Below are 23,849 nucleotides of genomic sequence, written 5' to 3'. Positions count from 1 at the left end.
AAGATGCAGCGGCATCTTTGCACAGGTAGCATGAATCTCGGACTGACCAAAACCACAGAGGGTAAGAGCCTCTCCCCAGCTCTTTGCACGTAAATCGCAGCCTCTGAAGTATAAACGCACGAGATTTCTGAACTGGTACAGTCTGAACCACTGAGGCGTATTACTTGTGCTCCCATGAGGTCTATCGGCCGCACAGGCTTTGCAGGGACGTCCCCGCCACACGCCGAAGGCCTCGCCCGCCGCCGCGCCGCAGCAGCCCGGCCCCGCTGCCCTCACCCCACCGCCGGCGCTGACCCGCCGCCAAGCCACCCCGCGCCGGCCGCCGGCCTCTGCTCCTGCCTGCCAGCTCCCCGCGGCCACGGCACCCGTGCCCGACGGCTGCTTCTCGGGCTCCTCGGGAAACAGTGTTCCGAGGGAGAAGGGGCGCTGGAAGCGCTGGGGCTGCCGCGGCTGCGGGGGGAGCGAGCCCCCGGGGCGCCCCTGCGGCTGCGCCCGGGGGGCTCGGCGGCTGCTTGGCTCGGAAACGACGGGCAGCCACGAGGGGCGCGGAGCGCGGTCAGCCCCGTCCCGCCGCCCCCGGGAGGTGGCAGTGTTCCCCCACGGAAACCGCCCGCCCCGCCGCTGCCGGCCCGCCCGGCCGCGCCCGCCGCTGCCGCCCGGTCCCCCGCGTGAGAAGCGGGCTGGGAGCGCTCGGTGACAGCCCGCGCGGGCCGGCGGGCGAGGAAGGTGCGAAGCGCTGCAGCACAGCCGGGAAACCGGGATTACGGAGACCGGCCGCGATCCTGGCGGGTTTATACACGTGTATACGCACTAATGTATATACACATATAAATGTACACGACTACAAACGTCTATATCAAGACTTGAGTTAGAGGATCCACAAACCCGGGCAGAGAGAAGCGTTTAGCAGCGATGCCGTTCACATTTCGCTTGTGCGTTTGGGAGCGGTGAGGGGAAAGACGCGAGGATGTGTGCCGGCGTCCGTGTGCCGGCGTCCGTGTGCGACCCCGCGCCCGCACACGCTCACAGGCAGCGGCTAAGGTCCCTTTAAATCCTCCCTCCGCAGCGGACAGCTGCGGGATTCAGGTCTCGCTGGCCACAGCAGCCCGCAGAGGAGCTGCAGCCCGGAGGCTCTGTAGAGCATCCCCGGACCCGCAGCGGTCTCTGGCAGACCGCCCAGCCCGGCCGCTCCTCACGGCCCCACCGCAAGTTTCTCTTCCCCCGACCACCCGCTCCGACGCTTTCTCATAGCCCCCCTGCCCGGCCCCGCGGGGCAGGAGCCCCTCCGCACCCCCCAGCGCGGCCCTCTGCGCGCTGCCTGCCGGAGCGGCGCCGCAGCGTCCCCCATCGGGACGCCGGCCCGCAGCCCGGCTCCCCGCGGCGGGGCGTCCGCCCCGACGGCTGCGGCCGTGGGCTGCGGGGCTGGGCGGGGCGGGGCGGCACTCACCTGACGATGACATACATGACCAAGAAGTTGCCGAAGAGCCCCACGACGCAGACGACGGAGTAGAGGGCCATGATGGCGATGGCCGTCACCACGGAGGGGCCGCCGCCCGCGGGTGCGCAAGGCCCGCCGCCGCCCGCGCTGCCGTTGGCGCCGCCGCAGGGCTCGGAGCGGTTCCAGCCCGCCGCCGCCGAGCCGTTGCCCCAGGCGCCCGGCGGCGCGACCGCGCAGGGTGGCGCGGCGGGGCGGCAGGCAGCGGAGGCGTTGGCGGCGAAGGGGAGCTCCAGGGCGCCGGCGAGGAGCGGCGCGGAGCCGTTGCCCAGCAGGTAGGCGACAGCCATGGCGCGCAGCGGCGTCAGCGCGGCCGCCGGCTCTCCGCGCCCGAGGGCAGCCCGGCGCGGTGCTGGCGCGCTGCGCTGCTGTGGCGGGGCGCGCCGTCGGGGCGGGCGGGCGCCACCGCCTCCCCGGCACCGCGCACCGCGGCTGGGTGCGGGCACATGTGTGCGGCGGGCGGGGCGGGCAGGGGAGGAGGGGCCTGTGGAGGCAGGGGCGGCGGGGGGCGGTGGGGAGGCGGGGCTCGCCCCTTCGCTCCATCGCGGACCGGCGGGGCACGGGTAGCCCCCGCCCCTCGCGGCCAGCGGAGCCCCCGCCGGGGCGCACCGGGTACGCAGCCGGGCCCGCCCGCCCCGTCGCGCCGCCGGCCGGCCGCGGGGAGCGGGGCCGCGGCAGCGGGTTTCCCCTGCCCAGCGGGTGGCACTCGGAAGCAGAGCGCTTCAGGCGGGCCCGTGCCGGCCGCCGCAGGCACCGGCGGCGAACAGCAGGCAGAAAACACCGGGCGAGGCTTTCTTCGCGGGCTAAGGGCCGGGGCAGGGGGGAGATCCCTGCGCGACTGATTAACGTAGCGAGTCAGGGATCTTAAGAAAACAGTGTCCTCTGTGATTACAGAGATAGCTGAGCCTTGTCATAAAATGTGGTGAACCTTACGGCTCCACGCGGGGAGGGGTGACTGTGAACAGAATTGTGCTTTGGGAATGACTGGACCTCAGGGATCCTCAGGATCTTCTCAGGACTTGCTGTCCCGGAGCTCCAGAGATGCGCTCCCCTAGACATTGGTGTATATTGTTATTGGGTGCGATAACACAGATAAGGAAGGTGTCAAACCCGTTCTCCGAACGGTACATGCATTGTACCGGGTGCTTGGCTTGCACGTCGCTTTTGTGCATCAGCAGGCTTCTGTGATCGGTTTGTTCCAGATGAGCACAGAGGTGCATCTCCAGGACTGCCTGCTGGATGGCGGATCATTAATTACTAGGGCTCAGGTCTTTTGCTGTCTCATCAGTGAAATCAGAGGGGATCCCTGGTAAGGCAGAAAAAATAATTCTAGTGAGCAGGAAGGCGATAGACTGGCAGTGATTGCTCCTGCCGCCTCATCATGGACCCACGCTTGGTGTATCTGCTCACCACGTGCAGAGCGCCTCCCACTACTTCAAGAGTGGTAATGGCAGAAGTGGAGAAGGAGCAAGTTGCGCCCTGGCAGAAAGACACAAACCCCCAGGCATTTTAGTCTGAGGAGTCCCTGTATTTCTGTGCCACAAGCAATGGGAACCAGTGCCAGTCAGGGCAGGTAACAGCAGTAGAATCAGACCACACACTCTTCCGAAGTACCTCTGATCATTAGCAGTGAGGAAGGAGAGGGAATGGGAAAGGAGTGTCACTGGACTTTGGGAGGGATGTAGATTTGGGTAAGTGGTATTTCTTTTTTTTCAAATTATGTACTGTCAAGTCTTACCAGTCGTATAGCCAAATGGAAGAAGATCAAGTAAGCTGTTAATGGGCACTTTTGGTGGATAGCATGTATTACTTCATGGCCAGAGAGAGTATTTTCAGCATTCTTTATTGATAGGACAGACCCATTTAGCATTATATTCAGAAAAGAGCTTTAGAATATTATTTAGTTATATTGTCACTCGAAAAAATTGTGGACAAGGGGAAATGAAAGCAAGAACTCAGAGATTTCACATGGTTAAGGTCACTGCCTCTTTAGCCCTTGCTGAGTATAGCATGTTTAGTCATACACAGAGCGGGAGGAGCAAGGCTTTAAAACTGGGCCGTTCTCAAAGACTTTCATCTCTGGGTATGTGCATAGCATGCAAGAGCCACTCTCTGTGTCCCAGCAAAGCCATCAGAAGAGTTTAATGTAAGTCTGGACACAACTATTATTTAGCTCTTTGAATGCACCTGTGCCTGGCTGTGGAAGGAGTGGGGAAGATGGGGAACAAAAATCAAGGCTGCTAGGAGACCCACTCTGTATCTTGTGTCGTAGCCAGAATTGTATCATCCTTGCTGTCAGAAGGGCCTTCAGTGTATTAAAAATGACTGTCTTAAAAAAGCCTAAAAAATAGATGCCTGGGTAAATCTAGTGTTATGTACAGGTCTTTCTTGTTAAAGATGAAAGAATTATTATGCCTGATTAAATGAACCTTTTGGCAGGTGCAGATGAAAACTTGGGCTGCAGAGGGGACTGGCAAAAAGCCCTGGGAGTTGAACCTGTTTAAGATAGGCCTCATTAAGCAAAATTCCAAGGTAGGAGAATGATAGTTAAATGCACCTCTTTGCAAAGTTATTACAAATGTTATTTATCAAGGACATAGGCAATACGAAATAAATCTTTACAGTAATGCTTTCAGGTGGTGAAGGACATTTTAAGTATGATAATGCATGAGACCCTTTCTTCAAATAATTTCAGATAATAAAGGACTGTGTAGTCAAGATTCTGCTGAGAAGGTATTTGTGAAGTTGCAGACTAGTAATTCCTTCTTGTGGGTAGTAGTATGGTGCATGAGGAAAAGGGAAATACATAGCTTTGAGACATGTACATTTTAAATGGATGCTTCAACATCAGGTTGGGGTCAGAATCACAACCACCATCTCAAATCAAATTTTTGTTTGTCTCTTTTCCGCCAAAGCACTACCAGTGGGAAAGCTTCCAGGGCTGTAAGTAGAAATGGATGGACTGAAGGCCTGAGAAAGACTCAAGACTTTCAGAGAGTTTTAGGATGAAAATAGTTTGAATTTGTCAAAGACTGTCCTAGGAGAGAGCTGGTTGGTGAGGTCACTCCAATGCAGCTATGTATCTCTATCTCTATCTCTACAGCTACATCTATATATCTATATCACTATATATCTCAATAGCAAAACCAGAGTTTCATGTCAATCATTCACTTCCACCGTCTCCATAAGTCCTAAACTAAATGGAAACCAGATGCCTTGCTTGTAGTCTAGTTAAGAAACTGAGCTGAGAGATGGGTTGATGTGGCATGGCACTTTGTAAAGACAGCCTGTACGCTAGTAGCATCGTGGTGTGACCTGTTTGTTCTAGGAGTAGGGCAAGAAGGGGTCTGGAGCAGGCTGTGCACTCCTTGCTGGTGGAAGTACTCTCTCTCCTTGTGGTGTGTAACCTAAAAGCCTGTGCTGTATCCATGTATTCTGTGCAGAGTGAGGAGTAGGAGAAGTTACACAAGAGAGGGGAAGGACAGACCGATCTCAGAAATCCCAGAGCTGTTTGCATCATAGCCTTCAACTGGTTCTGAAGTCCTCCAAAGACACATTCTCCTTTCTCCCCTCAAGGATATCCTTAATGTGATGTAGTGATAATGTTTTGGTAGCAGCATTGTGAAGGCTATTTTAAATCAATGCATGATACTAGCAGGCTGTATGACCTGGTTTCAGGTTTGGGTGGGGTTTGGGCAGAACCCAACTCACCATGCAATGTAAGGAATGTGTAGCCTGGAAAATGCTATTTATGAATTTACAGGCAAGTCTGTTAATTAATATTAATTTTTCAGTGTCCAGAAGGGCTGATTGTGGTCACAATAGCTGATATTTTATTTAATGTAGCTCAATTTCTATGTTTTGTTTGTTCTTGAAGTTTTTTACCCAAAGTCATACTAATTGAGATCAGCATGCCTCTGTCTCCTTAGTTGCAGTGCAATGTTTTATCCAAAACTTATCTTTCTTTCCTGAAGTAAATAAAAGCTTCGTTGTTCAATGTATAGGGATTTTAAGTATGATTTTTATATAATGATGCTACATAATCCTGAAACTTAGACTTAGGCTACAGAATGTTGATGATGAGAAATAAACGTCATCTAGAATTGTAGATTTCAACACTTCTTTCATATAACTTCAGGATCTGTAAAAATGTTTACCTTGGCCTATGTTCTTTTGAAAATTCCACTCCTAATCTTCACAGACAATGAAAATAGTGATGTAGATTTTGGCAGCAGGACCCCAAGAGATATCCAGCTGAAGAAGTTAGAGTAAATGGTGGTAGCTAATGAGAAGAAATGCAGAGCCCAGGGTATGGAGCATTTGGTAGGAGGGAGGTAGTAGTGAGGGAAGGATCCAGGATGTGAGAGGCTTGAGTAGGACTGTGGTGTGCCTTAGTAAAGGGGAGATGGACAGGTGCTAATGGAGTCAAAGACAAAACCAACTTAGTTTAAGTGTCTAGTACAAGCCGGTGTCAGAGAGGTTAGATGTGAGGTCAATCACTGGTCTGATGTAGCGAGGATTTTCCTTCTCTCATACAAGTGTTTAGCTGTGAAAGAACCAGGTGCTCACTTGGGGAAATGAGAGTTGTCTTGACTTCTGGCATGAAATATGTGTACGCATCATTTAAAGCTGTATATTTACAGTTGACTAGTTTGTGCTTTATAGTAGCCATGTGAGGGCTGATTTTTGGAGGTGGGGAACACTAGTGCCAACAGCCCAAATGGCCTGGAGGGCTGCTATGAATTCTAGGGTGCTAGGAATATGTGATGCACTTGCTACAGTTTGGGTCCTTAAAATTAATTGAATGCTTTAACAAATTCGATAGTAGCATTTTTGCCTCGCTTTCTAGCATATGGATAATAATAATGTAATAATAACTCATGTATGAAGCTGGTCTGCAGTCAGTTATCTTTTTGGAAAGTAGAAGTTTCTGTGTTCAGCTTTTTTCTTGTTCATGTTGAAGAAGCAGCCTCAGTCATTTGCATTGCTTCTGCATTAGTGACCCAGGCCACCTGTGTCTCCTTGCCAAGTTGTGACAGTATCTCTGCAGATAAGGATTATCTGCTGGGTGGCAAATACTAAACCCATTAGTTGAAAATAAGTTGTTTAGGTTCCAGCATATCTGAGTTCTACTGCACTTGTGAAAAATAAAATGTATCTTCAAGGTTTAATAATTGTAGTTATGAGTGATAGCTTTTGTGTGTGTCTTGCAAAGGATGCACCTGTTGGAGAAATACTGTCCACAGAGACTTGACTGCTCTGCCCAGTTGCAGATGGTAATGTAAGGAAAATCGTTTCTGTGGCAATAAAATTGGCTTTTGCTGAAGGGAGAAGATCCAAATAGGCAATTAAAAGAAAAAAAAAATCACATACTTCTAGGAAATCCTCACAATGCACTAGAAAAGTACTTGTTACGGGCCTCACAGGTTCCACAAGGCATTTTGAGATAAACAAAAGACTCTGAGGAGCTATCGTAAATTGCCCTGTAACAAATATCACTTCTAAGTCACAGTTTAATGCCATTTTGGTAGCATTGAAAATAAAGCATTATGTGACATTGAGCAATTACCAACCATTATTTGTTTAATGAAATTAAATTATACAATGGTGCAGAATAAAGAGAAGAATTTGATTCTTGGAGTGTAAGAACACTGTGAGATTGCTACAAAGTGGGCATGGTGATGCCTAGCTTTTTGATTTCTCTATGTGATTTTATTTTGTGAAGTAAATTCATTTCAGAATTAAAAGGAGAGGGAAAATGTTGATTATGTTTTTGAGACTTTTCCAATGTGTATTTTGGTTAATTTCATTATAGTTAAAAGCTACAGAATTAAAAATCTGACAAGCTTTACTTATTTTCAAATGGGGAAATAGTCTCAATTTGCTTCTGTGTGAAGTGTGAGCTTTTGATTCTTTTCATAAACCCAACTCTGGGATCTTGTTGCCTGACAAGTTTATCAAACTTAATGTTCTGTTGCCTCTACCTGCCTGCATTTCTGAAACCTTTCCCTGGGCATCTTTTGTGGATCTTTTTTTAGGACTGCATTATTTATTCCATCCTCCAAACTCATGTCCTGTCCTTTTCAAATCCTTTCTTGTTTCTAATTTCCTCTGCAACACTTACAAGAGGTGATAAGGAAGAGGTACATTTGATCTACTATGGGTAATTCTTCTGTCTAATGTAACTTTACTGATATAATTGCCATCATTGCAGTTCCCATGTGAAAACTCTTAATTTGAAATAATGGGACGTTTTAAGTATGTTGTTAGTTTTATTCCTAATTATTCTTATATATAAAAATAAAACATGCCAAAGATAATGCATACCTTGGTCAACAGCAGCTGTCCAAGCACAGTTTGAGCTCCACATTTTGTATTTACAGGGTAATTCTCACATGTCATGAACCTTGTTGCACCAGTGGTTGAGCCCTGACATCAGTCATAGTGTGCACGTTCACCTGATGGTGTCTTCATCAATTCTGTTCTTCAGCTGCCTTGCAAGGGGGAAGATGGGGGTCTATTGCAAAGCAAAAAGCTATCCTGTCTCTCAGTACTTGTGCAAATGCTCAGGATGATGCCAGTGCCCTAGATCATAGATATCACAGAACGGCTGGGATGAGGAGGCCCCTCTGGAGATTGTCTAGTCCTACAGCCCACTCAGAGCAGGGCCATCTACAGCAGGTTGTTCAGGGCTCTCCTTTTGGATTTTGAATAACTCTAAGGATGGAGACTCCACAACCTTTCTGGGTAACCTGTTCCAGTGTTCAACCACACACAGAGTAATGATGTTTTTCTTACATTTAAATGGAATTTCCTGTATTTCAATTTGTGCCAGTTGCTGGCTCCATCCTCTTTATGCTGCCCTGTCAGGTACTTATACACATTGATATGATACCCCTGAACCTTCTCTTCTCCAGGCTGAACAATACCAGCTTTCTCAGCCATTCCTTATATGTCAGATGCTCCAGTCCCTTAATCATCTTCGTGGACCTTTGCTTGACTATCTCCAGTATGTCTCCTCTTGTACTGGGGAGCACAGAACTGGACCCAGATGTGCCTCACCCATGCTGAGCAGAGGGGAATGATCATGTCACTCAGCCTCCTGGCAATGCTTTTCTTAATGCAGGACAGGAGGCTGTTGGCCACTTCTCCTGTGAAGACACACTGCAGGCTCATGGTCAACGTTCTGTTTGCCAGGACCATCAAGGCCTGCTCTGCCAAGGTGCTTTCCAGTCACTCAGCCCCTAGGCTGTACTGGTGCAATGGATTATTTCTCCCCAGGGGCAGGACTTGGCATTTCCCCTTGCTGAACTTCATGAGATTTCAGTTAGTTCATTTCTGCAGACTGTTGAGCTCCCTCCAAATGGCAGCACGACCCTCTGGTGTATCAGCTGCTCCTCACAGTTTTATATCATCTGCAAAATTCTTGAAAGTGCATTCTGCCCCATTGTCCAGCCCATTAATGAAGATGTTAATCAGCACTGGCCCCAGTATTGACCCCTGGGGTATGTTACTAATGACTGAGTGTTATCCAGCTGGACTTTATGTTGCTGGTCACAACCCTTTGAGACCAGCCATTCAGCCAGTTTTCAGTCCACCTCACTGTCTTCTAATCTAGTCCATACTTCATTAGTTTGTGAGGATGTTATGAGAGACAGTATTGAAAACCTTGCTAGAGAGAAGATAAACAAAATCCACTACTATCCTGTCAAACACCAGACTAGTCAGTCCACTGTAAAAGGCTATCAGGTTGGTCAGGCATGACTTTCCCTTTGTAACAATCTATATTGACCACTTCCAAACACCTTCGTGTCCTTGAGCTGTCTGGCAATAGCTTCCAGAAAGATTTGCTCCATCACCTTTCCAGGGACTGAGCTGAGGCTGAGCAGCCTGCCAACCCAGATCCTCCTTCTTGCCCTTCCTGAAGACAAGATTTTCTTTCTTCCAGTCCTCCAGAGTCTCCCTTGATCACCATGATCTTTCGAAGATAACCAAGAATGACCTCACAGTGACACAGCCAGCTCCCTCAGCACTCCTTGGTGTGTCCCATCGGGGCCCATGGACCTGTGTATGTTCACTTTGTTTAAATGTTCCCTAACTTATCTCCACCAAAGGTAGGTTCTCCTTGTTTCAGACTTTCTCAAGGGGCTTGGGCCTAGGATAGCTGAAGGGCACTTTATCTGTAAGATCTGAGGAGAAGAAGGCATTGAATATGTTGGTTTTTATCTTGTCCTTTGTCACCAGGTCTTCTGCCTAATTAGGACATTAGTCTGCCCACTAATCCTGACCCATAAGCTTTCAGCTGGGTCCTCATCTGTCCCTAGACAGAGCTCTGTGCATTCTACTGCTCTCTCCTCTCCTTACTGCCCCAGCCTGTCCTTCCTAAAGAGCCTGTAGCCCTCCGTTGCAGCTGTCCAGTCATGTGAGCTATACCACCTTTTCCTTGTGATCCCAATGAGACCATGACCCTGCAACAGCGCTCAGACCTCCTGTGTCCTCCCCATGCCATGCACATTAGTGAACAGGCATTTCAGAACGGCATCCAGTCATGTGGGTTTTCCAGAGGAGGTGTTAGAGCTGTCCTGTAAGCACTTGCTTGTTTGTGTGCATACCCTTGGGGTGGGCTTCCTTCTGCCCTGTTTTGTTAATTATTTCCTGTTCACATTGTCCTGCTTACTTTGCTTGTGACCTCAGTCCACCACTTCCTCACTTGATTGTTGGTTGTCTACTCCCTCCCCATCATTCCTAACTCAAAGCTATACTCACAGGCTGCCCAGCTTGTGGACCTTTGCCCCACTGCAGGTGGATCCCATCTTTTCCTAGAAGTTCTTGATCGTCTATGTGGGTCCCATGGTTGTATCACCCCTAGAGCCATGCAGTCACTCATGTCTAGTATGTTCCAGGTCTCCCCTGGCTGCTGTGGTGGAGGCAAAAAAACCTGTAGAGAGCTAATAATAATATGAGTGCACCTTCCTGCCTTTCTAAAATTTCATAGCTTAGAGAAAGAAAAATAGGGTGCTGAGTCTGAATAATTGTCTTTCCTAATGATAACCTCAATATTGGGAAATGAATCTCAATTTTTTTGAAGTTTAGGTAAAGCACATATGGCAGCTCGCTCTCAAGGCAAAATCATGATCTTCAGCCCTGAGGAAAGCCAGCTGTAAGCTTCTAAGGCTGGAAAATTGCAAATTTTTGGATTCTGGCTAATGGAAAGATGGAGAGAGAGGAGGAGGCAGGATTTGATTTAAACAGTTGATTAACTTACCCCTGGGGCAGATTCCCTGTACCACTAAACATATTTGTCTTTATTGACACCTGTTTTAGTCAGATTTAGTTAGATTCTCAGACTTGTCTTTTGGCATGCAACAGTGAAGTTGTTCTTTTTATCAAAAGCTGGGGGAACAATCCAAAATGTACAAGCAGTCAGCAGCAGTGACTTCAGCCGCAGTTATCCATACTTCTTTTCATAGACAATTTTCAATGTCTCACTTCTCAGGATGGGCTTGACTTGGGAAATTACTCCTCCTTGCACTGGACAAGATTGGAGTATCTGTTTTTCCAATTTTAAGTTTATGCAATTTAAGGAAAAATACATGCTGAGTTTCTTTAAAAAGCCCTTTAATGAAAACAGTTTAACCACATGAACTGAAAGCATCATGTTAAAATTAAATCTGCATGTTCCCTCTAGTTATCAAAGGGTTTTGTTGTGGTTTTTTTTTTTTTTTTTTTCAGTGGGAGGAACTGTTGCCTCCTTAAATTGTAAGTGCAATATACATTTCAAGGATAGAACTTAAAATCTAAGTACTGGCAAGGCTGTGGCAAGTTTTCTTTCCCTTTTTGGTAGTGACTTCCCAGTGTTATATGTATTGCAAAAGTCATGCTGCATGAAAAAGGATGGTTGCTTCTTTCTGTTATAATGTTCCTACTTTATTGCCTTTTTGCTGCTGTTTGCTCACAAAGGGTGAATACACTGAGCCAAGATGAAAGTGCTGAAAAAAGTGTGCAGCTGAAGCTGAGGGATGACAGCGCAGTCATCAGCGACTTGCCTGAATCAGAGACATGTACACTTTTCCTTCTGGAGAGTTAATTTGTAGCAGAGATATACTTAGGGTTAGTTAGATTTAAATATTAGGTGTTCAGCATCCTAACAGATCACCCTGGCAATGTCTCCCATAAAGGGATATGTTGTTTTTTATGAATATTAAATGGGAGTTTAATTATCTCAGTTCTTCTGGAAGGACCTCCAGATGTCTTTAGCGAGCTTCGTTTACGTGAGTTCACTCTTCCTTGTCTTCAGTCCCTTTAGATACTCCCTTAGTTTCAATGCAGTTTACTTAGGAGCTGTAATTTGCCTTAAATTAACTAAAATATTATCCTGTCATGGACAAAAATATCAAATATCAAGATGATGTTGGTCAGAAGGATATCAGCATACTTTAGGCTTTGAGGTTCAAAACTATGAACCTGTCAGTTGTTCCCTGATTCTGGAGAAATCAGAGATCCATTGACACCTAGATTTTCACCTTCAAATTTGTTGAGAAATTTCTTACTTATGTGTAGATGAACGTCAGCCTCCACAAAAGGAGAGTGAGGACTTTTTTTGTAAGGGTATGTGCTTTTGGGTGATTTCTGGTTTTTGGGGAGATTTCTGGTCCTGCTGCAAAGATTCTTTAGGTATTTTGTATTAAATGATAAAATAGAATGATTCTTTTTAGGGGGAAGAGAAGGTCTCTCTCTATGGTCAAATTATTAGATTATAGATTATGTGCTTGCTTTCCTCTTCTTTATCCATCAAATCTTGAATTTTCTCCTATTGAATAGACAAATTCAACTGGAATAGTAGACTGCTTTCCTGAGGTTTTCACAGCATAAAGGAAGGATTTGAAACTATGTCAGTCATCATCCAGAATTACTAATGCCTAAAATCAGTGCCTTTCAACTTTATTTTTGAAGATAAAACTGTCCATTTTCTAGACAGGGATTGGGGGAAAGATCAGGGGAAGGGAGATACCTTTTATTATCTCCAGTTCACCGAGGAGGGCAGGTTGTCACACTTGCCTTTGTCCTTGACAAATCTGAAGTCAGCTAACACAGGGGGTCACATCCTTGGCAGGAAGAGTTTGGTGGATCTCATTCTGAAGTGCCTAAATCTGCTTGTTTGGTGCGCAAGGAAACAAGAACCCTGGACTCTGTTCTCGATTCAGAAGCTGGACCAGCTAGTCGGCTAAGGACAGAGAGGTCAATGCTATGATAGCTAAGTTAGTGTTTTAGGGTTTTATGTATGTTTGTGTCTTGCCTCTAAAACAGACTTACTGAATTTGAAAAAGTCCTAAAGATAGTATTTTAAATTTAAATCTTAATCAAGGAGTAATGACCTTTCTTAGCATCACTGGAAAAGTTAAGAACATGTTTTCCAGTGTTTTGTGGGGAGATGTTACTTGTTTTTTTCAGGTAATTATTGATTTTTAAACTCTACAATAAGACTTTGCACTCAGATAACTTCTAATATAAGAAGCCGGTGGTGATACCAAATGATCTTTACATATCTGTTCACACACAGCAACATTTTATTTTGATATAAACAGAAATATGCTTGCTGTTAATGTAAAACATTAAAATAAACTTCCTAGAAGAAGCTTCTGCCATTCGGTAAATCTAAAGGAATAACAGCGTTTCAGTGTTCCACTAGGGTATTATGTATATTATATGAAGCTGGTGGAAGATTTCCAAGGGCTAATAAAAATTATATTAGAAAGACTGTAAATTACTATGAACAGATTAATTTCTTGGCTCAGATTATGGACCTTAAATCATATAAAAATATTTTCTAAGAAATGTGATGTTTTTTAACAAAGAGTAAATGTTGTAATTTAGGAAATTCTTTCAAAGAGTAAATGTTGTATTTTAGGAATTTTTTTTTGCCTTTTTTTTTTAACCAAGCTAAGTTGAATAAAATATATTAAATGGAGATAAAGAGAAAACTGTTGATGTGCCCTTCAAATAACCTCCTTTCTCCCTCATGAAAGCATAAGCCAGAGCTGAGACACAACTGGAATGAGCCAAAATAAAAATTCAGCACACCTCCTCACAGTCTTTATCTCTCCATTCTTCCACATGCAGAGGAAGCATACTTCACCACCATATCTACAGTAATTTGTGAGAGATAATTTTAGAGGCTCATACAAATTGTGGAAGCGGTGTCCTCACAACACTTGCAAAAGGCACCAGTGGCAAACCTGACTGGGAGCAATTACCTACAGGCATGCCATAGGCTTTTCTTTTCAAACCTTTCCACAGTAACTGATATTGTAAGCTGAATTAATCTCTCTTTTGTCTTCCCAGTAAGTATCAATTAGTGTAAAAGAAGGCCCTGTGTTTGCCAGCTCATGCCAGTAATTGTTGTATCCTGCTCGATTGGTCTGCCATGGCAATTAATACTCAAAATACTCCTTGAAACATCTGCGTGCACTCTTGCTGTGGGCAGCATACCTTGCTTCTTTCAGGACTGCTTTGGAAGGCTCCCTGTTTTCTGAGCACTACATTTTAAAGCTTGCACTTAAGAGATATACACAGAGTCAAAGCCTTTTCTGCTTCTCACACCTGCCCCCCAGCAAGTAGTCTGGGGGTGCACAAGAAGATGGGAGAGGACACCGCCAGGACAACTGACCCCAACTGAGCAAAGGCTGTAGAAGTGGCACTTAGGGACATGGTTTAGTGGAGGACTTGGCAACACTGGGTTAACAGTTGAACTCAATGATCTTAAAAGTCTTTTCAAACCTAATGAATTCTATGATTCTAAACCAGAAGGCAGAAGCAGGACTAAAGACTAAACAAACATATAAATAGCAGAAAAGGAAGAGATACACTGGAAAAGCCTGAATTCCATAAAGAGTCTGATATTAAACTCTGGCTTCTCATACACAGCAGGTGCAGTCCTAGAAACCCCTGCAAATACTGAGGGAGGCTGAATCTCATTTTGAGTCACTGGGTGGTGGGAATAATCGCCTTGAGATGCAACACAGCTCAACTTGAGTCCATAAAAGTCAAGTCATCAGTTGAGCTACAAAGGGTCAGTTTGACCAAAAGGTTTAGATATGTGACCACTAAATCACAAACCTTTTCCAAAACATAAAGTTCCACATTTCTGTTTGGCTGCCATTTATCACTAGATGCTAAATTTTTTATACTTACAGTGTTCACTGGAATAGGAACTAGTACTAAGGTTTACCTCAGGAAGGAAAGCTCCTTAACAGCTGAATTGGGAATTATCGTTGTCCCTTTGCTCTGACTAAGTAAACAGTTAATTATCCACAGCAAAGTGGAGCAGCTTCCAGAAAGAAAAAGCTTTTGCTTCCTCTTTTCTCCCAGTGGTACCTGAAGTATCATCTAGTCTTTAAGCAGTCTGCTAAAAACTGTGCTTAAGTATGTTTGATCTCATGACAGATGTGAGCTCGGGCCTTCCAGCTCCTTTGCAAGTGTTCTTGTCCTTGAGGTGCAGATTAAGGCGTATGAAGGAAAAAGCATCATAGCAGTAGCACTTATTTGTGAAGTGACATAGGGATAGGCAGCCAGCAGTGGAAGAACAAGTTGGTGGCTGTGATTTTAAACCGGAGGGAGGCTTCTCCCTGAAATGTAGGGTAAGGGAATTTAAGTCACAAGAACTGTTGATGTTGGTGCTTAAATACCCTTTAACATTTGCAAATGCCTGCTGTAAAGAAACCCTTGGTTCAACCCACCCAATCCTCTATAGATGACTGGATAATAACATTGTCTAGAGTACCTTAAGCAGAAAGCTGATGTAGTCTCTGGAGCTTCAGTTCAGATTTATGACAGAAAACATCACTTATCTTTCTGAACTTGCTTACTTGCATTCATCCTTGTCACACCTTTGACAAATGTTCAGGTTTTCATCTTAAAATTATTGTGTCTCTACATAATACACCAAAGAAAGGCACTTAGATTTCTCCACTTTTCTTGCCTCAGAAATAAGATCTATCTTGGGATGATCCTTCTTTCACTTATGACTTGGCAATTCATGAGCTGAGGAGAGAGGTGAACTGTTGTAGCCTTGTTCTCACACTAGTCCATTTTGAATGATGGACACAGTGAAAGAGGATGTTGCAGGAGGACAAAGAGTTTTCCTGCTAATTTTTCTTGTAGGGGTGTACCTGCTCCATTTATTTCTTTGAAACAAGTACAAAAGGCAACTTACAAATTGGTAGTAATCTTTCTTACTGCCACATGGCATAGGATTTCAGCGGAACATGGAGAGGTATTATTGCATTCAAGAGTACAATAGTTGTGTTGTGAATACATGCAAGCACACATAGACTCTGCTCAGGGAATTATTAGGCCTCTATCGAACATTACAGTCAGCAAATTACCTAACTTGCCTGAGTCACAGTCTTCACATTTGTATGGGAGGGATGATAGACTTCTAACAGGATGAAAGGTTGTAAGGATGTCCTGTATTTATTTACATATTTTTAAGTGACATAAAACCTAAAATTTGAAAGAAACATTTGTTTCTAATTTCTGTGGTTTATGCTCTGCCTTCCTTCCTTTTCTATTTTCTGTGTATTTATAAGTGGCCTGCAGTTACTAAAAAGAGAGCATAGGGGATGATTCATTTCCAAATAACCACAACAGTAGAAAGAAATCAACTTCAAGTGAAGCTTTCACCCTTGTCTGTATAATAAACACTTGTAATTTCTCATCAATTAGTGATTTCAAAAGCTAATTCACAGTAGGAGATGACATATAGGAAGATGACCTTCAATTTGTCACTAAGATTCTAGATGCTAGCAGCCACTGGCAATAGGAAGGTGTCCTGTTGGGGTACACTGACATTTGAAATGAAAGTCTTTTTTTCCCCCTCTTTGGGTTGTAGAAATGTTTGTTTATGGAAAATACCATAATCTCAAATGTTTTGGAATATCTTGTCTCTCTTTGTTTTCTCCCTTCTGTGAAATATTTGTAGTCTATTAAGTTGAGATTTCTTGTCACCTCTGAAGTGTGACTTTGATGTTGTCTTTGCCTGGAAGAATTAATAAAGAAGCATATGCATTTCTGCCTGAGGTAAATAGGAGCACATATGGGGAATGCAATGAAAAGTTGCATGATGGATGAATAAAAATGTGGATGTTGTAGTTGTGTAATTTTTGTTTTAAATGTTTTTATGTATTTGAGGTGCTTGAAATGACAGAACAGTAGTATCCATGTTAGCCTTATTCTTGCCTGTTTGGGGTATGCTACCCTTAGCATTACATTCATATAGCAAAACTTCCTTTTTTGGGTGCCATTGTCTTTATGTACTGTAAATCATTTAATCAGAAAGAAATCTATAAGACTGATTTGGCTTTCATATTAGTGGAGGAAGTAAAGTACAATTCCACTGAAATCAGTGGAGTTGCACAAGGCAACAGGAACTTGAGGAAAGACATTTTATGGGAGGACAGATTATGTCTTGATTTACTTAGATTGCAAGTTCTGGTGGAGGGAATGATCGTCCTTTTGCTATACCAACTGTGTAGAGCACCAGCGCAAAGAGTCGTGGCAAACGAGGTCACTAGAGTCTTGGTCCCGTGGAGTGGGGCTGCCAAGGAGAAAGGAAACAGCAACAGGAAGCCCTTCACCTCCCCGGTGGTGCTTGGGGCCGCACCACTTCTCACTGCAGCCACGTCAGGGCTCACAGGTTTGGGAAGTTGTGCAATGGCCATAGTTGATGGTATAGCTGCCATGCAGTGATAGCAAATGTTGCAGGAGGTGGAGGAGAGAAGCAACAGATGGCACTTTTTGGCAGAATTGTTATTGCAGCAATACTTCAGAAAGAGCTTGGGGGCATTTGTATTACTGAAAGATCAGCTGTCCTAATAGGAAAGAAAAATTAATTCCTGACTTATGTGTACATTAATGTTGCAGTGGATCCGATGCAAAAGGAAGCTTTAGCCTTCTAGAATAAACTGCTACAGAATTCCCTTTGTTTTATTTCAAAGTAATATGCTGTCATTTCTTACTTCTGTTGAAGTGTTTATATACTGCCAGATAATTTCTTGGTTCTCTTTTGGAAGCTAGTACATTTTACTGAGGAGCTGAAGCATCCATTACATCTTTTATGTATCTCAGAAGGGTATTATGAAGTTCAATTAACATTTCAGAAGTGTTCTGCAATTCTCAGATGACACGTACAGTGGTAGCACACAAAATGGTTCTTATCCACTGAATGCATAATTTTTCATGTATATATATCTTTCATCAAGTTACTCTCAGGTAGAAGTGTTCTTTTCTTGGTTAGAAGGCCACTTGAACTTGTGCAGTGGTCAAATACAGCATTAGAGGGTATGAGATTTTTTTGCTCATTGAAATCACTCACAATTGAAGGGAGAGTGAGAAATCATTGTTCAAGACTTTATTTATATAAAAATAGTAACAATTCTCAGTCCTGAAACTTTTAAGAACCTATGAAGTCAGTGTGAAAATAAGCACAAAGGAGCCATGATCCTGCCACTGTAAAGATTTCACGTGCCATGCATGACTGTCTTTGCAGTCCCCGTACCGCTTCTAAGGTCAAGTAGAGTAAGCATAGTAATTAGAACATGAATTTAGAGTTCAGATCATCATTGCGAGTTTGCCCTTTGATATGGCAGATTGTGGGAGGATGGGTTGCCAAAACCTTAAAGTTTCATTAGTCCTGGAATGAATCATTTGTACAGAAGAATGGCTGAAGTCAGTCTGCCCTCTTTGAATGAATAAAGGTGTTTTATATACAAGTATGGTGAAGCCGGTTTCAAAGCACCCCATGATTCATGCTTTCCAATAGCCCACTTGATCAGTCAGGTGGCCCTTCTGATGGAACTCTCAAAACACAAGCACCCAGGAGAGCATTGTACCATCAAATGCTATTTGGGGTTGGAGTAGAAGTGCAAAATAAAATGTAAGCAAATGCATACAGTCCTTCAGCTGTAATACAGAAGAGTTAATTGCAGCTGAGGATCTGGCTCTAATAAATAACTCAGAAAGCCAGTGAGTTTATTTCTTCCCTTCCAAGTCCTGCTAGGAAAGTTTTCTTTTGTGCCTGAGTGTCATAAGAGTGCAGCAACTTCCAGTATCACTTTTCTTACGGCACCTGCTGTTATACCAGCCCCAGCAATAATGAGATTTCCTTCCTGGCAGGAACTGAGGAAGAAGTCCCAGCTTTGCAGAATGTACAAGAGGGACAGAGAACAGAGCTACAGTGGGGAGAAGTATTAAGTCAGTGGCAGTGGGAAATACATTGAATTGTGTGCAAGAGGGAGTTCTCTCTCCTGAGGAAGCTTCTGTCTCTCTGCTGACTGTGTCCATGATGGCCTATGCTGGACCTCAAAATCCCTAACACAGGTGCCTCTGTTCAGTGCCCAAATTTAATTAAAATGAATGTAGAACTTCAATGTATTCCCATGTGATAACTTGTCCATGAGAACATGTCATGACCTGTATTTCCCTGGGGTAAGCTGAAATCATTATTGTTGGCTAAAACCAGGAGTTTTTCAGGCTGAGGCAACAGAAGTTTGACATAGGTTTATCTTTTTTTTTTTTTTTTTTTTTTTTTTTAATTCCCTGGCACTGTAAACCAGGAAGGAACAGCTTTTTTGCTCTATTGGGTGTAAACTGAGCTAGGTTTGTGAAAGCCAGTGGACTTCTCTCTTTTCAAGACAGTTGATTCTGTATTTGCTTGAATTCATTCTGCTTAGTTTTCTTTGTATGTTTGTGTTACAATAAAGGTTTCTTTGTAAGTTTGTGTTATAATAAAGTACCAACTTCTTCCTTTGTGATAGGCCCTGGTGCTTCTTGTCACAGCCCTGGAGAGGGGGAAAGGGATACAGGTGAGCTGCAACAACTGAGCAGGTGTGGTTTGGGTCTTATCATATGTGTGGACCAGAGAAAGGAGTGGGGGAGAAAAGATCAGTTGACCTGATGTAACTTGCTGATGAAAGGAGTTGTTTGCTACTTCTTGCTTCTGCTTCCAGACACCCGTGCACATTTCCTGTCTGTTTCCTAACCAGACAGCTCCTTGCTGCTGGATCTGTCAACATGCATTCACTTCCCAAGCTGTGTCCTCACTGCACTGGGTGCATACCTCTTCTGGCAGGTACTTGGGAGGTGCCAGAGCTGATTCCTCACTTGGTGCATATGCTCTACATTTTCCTAATTTTTTTTTTTTTTCTGGTGATTTTCTACAAGCAACACTAGCAAATAAACCAAAGTATATTCATCACCATATCTGTCATCAGAAATTAGTGGATGATGTGTCTTCTTGTAATAAATATCTTGCTATTTTTAACTATTGATTTGAAATTTTGTTAGTGGTATAGAAAAATATAAGTAGCTTTATGCAGCATCAGAAACTTCCATTTTCATGAGAGTGAAGGACTGGTTTTGTCCCAGTGTGCTGTTAGAACTACTGGTATCTCCTTTTTAAAGTATTTTTTCATTCCAGCTAGGAGATATTTGTGTTGCAGAGGGGATGAGGCATCATTACCTGACATTTTCAGTCATTTTAGGAAATAGATTTGTGCCCTGAAGGCTGGAAGCCATTCTGTTTCGTAAAGATAGTTTGCTTGTAATCCCATAACAGTGCTTAAGGATGTATAGGTATGTGTATTGTCAATGTTCACTCTATGTGATGTTCTTTAATATAAAGATGTATCTATATTTCTATTTTGGCCTTAACTCCCCACTCCTACAAAGCCCACTAAACTTGTGTGGCTTAAATTTCTAGCATTAAGGGTAGAAGAAGAGGGAAAGAAGGGAGAGGAAAAGAAAATTTCAGCTTGTGGAGAGATGTAGTTTGTATACAGCATGTGACTTCCCTTGTTTGGTACTCCAGATAGCAGAAAAGATCAGGTCCTTTGCCTCCCTCTGAAATCTCTCTTTGGAAGGACACTGTAAAAGAAGCAGGAGTCTATATTCCAGATTGAAATTAGAGACACCAAAAAATCAGTGACCCATTCTGATATGACTAATTTATGTCCCAAACAGCTCCACAAATGGAGAACACAAACTGCATTCTCAGTTTGGCCATAATGCTACTTTAATTAAGAATACCTTCTCCTTATGTCCAAGCAAGGTCTGGATGTAATTTACAAGTCTAGCAGCTAAAAGCCAATTCAGTTTTCAATTGTCAGATAGTGAAAATTTCAATAATTTACTTGCATCTTTTTCTGTCTCTTTCTAAAATTACTAGTTCCTGTGTAAATTTCTCAAGGCCATGCAGAATCTCTGAGACAGAGTAGAAATTCATTCTCTCAGAGAAATTTACAGTTTTAAACATTTACTTTCATTTCAGTTATATATGAAAGCTAACATTTAAAAATTTACCAAGAAAGAATTTCCAGAAAAAATAATTTCACACAGACCAAAATTTTACTTTCCAAGCTTTTTTTGTTTGTTTGTTTTTTTTTTTTTTTGTTCACTTGTTTGTTTAGTTTTTGTCTATAATTTATTTTTATTAGTCTCATTTGGTCTAATTGTAATTTTAAAATTCAAAGTTGCAATCAAAATCAGGTTTCACCACAGAGATGGCACTCTGTGGAATGTTTTATTATTCCCAGAACCTCCAGTTCAGGTACCAAGATCTTTTGTCTTGTTCTATCACTCCATGTCTATGAGGATCACCGTTTCTTCTGTGAATGGAATGGTCTTCTAACGCTACACCATTGTATTACTCAGTGTTGGACTTGGCTGTTGTTTCTATTGTTATGTTCAAAGGTTTGCAATTACATTAATCAACCAAAGGAAAAAAATCTTCAAGTTTCTGACGTTCTCCACAGCAGGTCCCAGAGCATTCCTTCTCCTCTGGCTTTTAGACCATGTGTATCTTCTCTGTGTCCCAAGGCAGCAGAATAAGTGTTCATGAGCATTATCTGCCTAAAAGCTTTGTGAAATGTGCGCTGCTGAACTTTAATTAGGGGGCCCAGTCATGACAGGGCCTTTCTCAGTGGCCAGTCCAAAAAGGCTGAAGTTCAGTTGCTTGAGCATAGGCATCTTTTGCCATTAAAGGTATCCTATATAGTGTTTCCCCAGCCTCCTGTTGTGTCTTCAGGAATTCTTGTGTCATTGCAGCCATGTGGTGTCCTTAAATAGTACAAGAATCCCGGCCGTATGGTTTATTTAATGTTAATCATATCAGCAGTTTCACTGAATTCAGTGTTAAGCAGACGCTGAAGTTAACATATCACCTGCTGACTTGTTTCTGCAGTTCAAGGCTGTGTTTACTTGGAAAAGCTAGAATACCATTGATGATTCACAAAACCTTATACAGGGTAAGAATATAAAGGTGTTAGCCTGAATCCTGACTCCAGTAGTGATCACTGGCAGGTGCTGTTGGGAACAGGGTAATAGCAGGACAAGCATGTACCAGTGCTTCCTCATTTTCTTCTGGTTTCCACAGGTTTTCACTTGGGGACTTCCTGAGACAGGGAGGGTATCTTTGCATTTGTTAAGATATGACTTATTTTTTTCTTTGATTTTATCCCATCCCCCTTGAGCCTATGTAACCTCACCATCCATGGCATTCAGCAGTACATGATTTAACAATCCATTATGTGAGAAATATGTCCTTTTGTTCATTTTGAACTAGGCACCTGCTAGTTTCTACTGAGATGTTCTAAAAAAGAAATTGTGGGGAATCACTCTCCAGTCACTGTTACAACGCCAGTTATCAATCTATGCTCAGATTTCTTGTTCCTCAACCATCTTTTTTTTTTTCTTTTCTTATTTCTCTCTAAGTGGAAGAGTTTTTATTATAAATATGGTAATAATGACCTATAATAATCCAGGAGGAACTATCAATGAGCCTTCCCAAGCTCCCATTTGTAACTTTGCATTTTTTTCGTAGACAATTAAGTATGGTATGTGGTAATGCTATTTTCTACTGTCTGAGAGCAGCCTACACCTATCTTCATCCTTACATATTCATCAGAAATCCACTGTCAGCTGTACATAACAACAGAATTGAGTTGTAGGCATTTTGTATTTAGCCCTCTCTTGTGTGAAAGACATTAACACCCACCCGTACTTAACGTGGCATATCCAAAAGTCAGTGTCTCTCTACCAATGAATCATGGCTGCCTTAATACAATTAAGGTTGCCATTCAATGACTTCATGTTAGGTATGCAGATATTTTCTACAACAATCCATATTTCCTTGTGTATGATATTCTGCTTGGTTTTGGCCACTGTTTGCCATCCAATACATATGCATTCTTAACAGGGACTCGCTGACCTCTGGTTTTCTGATTAATCTGATGTTATGCCATTGTCAAAGCTGAACTTAAATAGTTGTCATTGGAATGATGCCAGTGTCTGACTTTTCTGTTTTGGCTTTGGTTTACACAAGATTATCAGTATCTTTTGTCAAGTCTGTAGCAGCTGGAAAAAGCTTTTTCCGGTACTGCAGGGCAGCACTACAGGGCACTCTTCTCAAATGAAAATGGGAAGAATCTTTCCCTATTTGCTAACTGGGTGTCAGTTATGAATTTATGAACCTCTGTGTGTAACTCGGCAGCACTGCAGATGCAAAAATTATGTCTTTGCTTGCATAGTTTTGGCCTTACAAGTGCTCAGACTAGCCTGTAGAGGCTGGAAGAGGCTCACACTTTACAGACTGACTCCCAGGTCTCAGACTGGACCCCTGCTGTTTAAGGTCTGCAGGATGGAAGAGCTTTTCCTGAATGCTGGCATGCAAAGAATATGCCAACCATCCAGTTTGACTCAGCATACTTTACACATACATCTATTATTAGCTTTGTGAATAGTTCCTGGGGTGGAAGTATATTTCTTTTGTTCATAATTTATGCAGTCAGAGAAGTAGTTATGTTTGTTTGCTAAAGCTGCACCTACTCTTTGCTCAGCATTTTCCTTTACCATGTTAAAACTGCATGAATTTTCTAGGCATGTCCTCACCTGCTATTCCATTAAGAAAACTACTGGGACAAAGCATGCAAAGCCAGAGAGCCTTGGGTCTATAAAAAATATTTGTGTCAAAGAAAATACAGTGCAAAAGTGGAAAAGCAAGGCCTTCTTTCTTTAGGGAAAAAAAAATCCAAACAACAAACAAACTGAAGAATGCTTCCTTTCTTTTCTTTTCCTTTTTCTTTGCCCCTACCTCATACCTTGAGGAAAACTGGCTTAGGACTGCTAGTCTTACCTCATTTGTTTTCACCTCAGGAAGAGAGTGCTATTTACTGCATAAGCAAAAACCCAGTGACAGATTAATTTTTGGTGTTATTCGAATTGCTCCCATGTTTGGAGGAAAAAATCAAATCTGTAGGCATGCTGTATGAATGTTAAGAAAGCTGTGACCTTAGTTTATGAA

At 43.5% G+C, this 23,849-nt stretch overlaps 1 protein-coding gene across 2 annotated transcripts in view; it reads right to left on the bottom strand.

Moving 5' to 3' along the window:
* The window catches only part of OPRM1 (opioid receptor mu 1), a 77,948-nt gene that overhangs the window by 22,108 nt on the left and 31,991 nt on the right, over positions 1-23,849 (bottom strand). The window contains exon 1 of one of the 2 annotated variants that reach the window (XM_080389797.1): positions 1,448-23,849. This exon is cut by the window's right edge and continues 31,991 nt beyond it. In XM_080389797.1, the coding sequence (XP_080245923.1) occupies positions 1,448-1,785 (338 nt within the window). In that variant the 5' untranslated portion in view covers positions 1,786-23,849. The remainder of the gene's footprint in view (positions 1-1,447) is intronic. The other variant, XM_080389798.1, reaches the window with a different exon arrangement.

This window comes from Falco punctatus (genome assembly GCF_963210335.1).
Source record: "Falco punctatus genome assembly, chromosome: 5".
Classification (NCBI taxonomy): domain Eukaryota; kingdom Metazoa; phylum Chordata; class Aves; order Falconiformes; family Falconidae; genus Falco; species Falco punctatus.
This window is presented reverse-complemented; position numbering and strand designations above follow the sequence as displayed.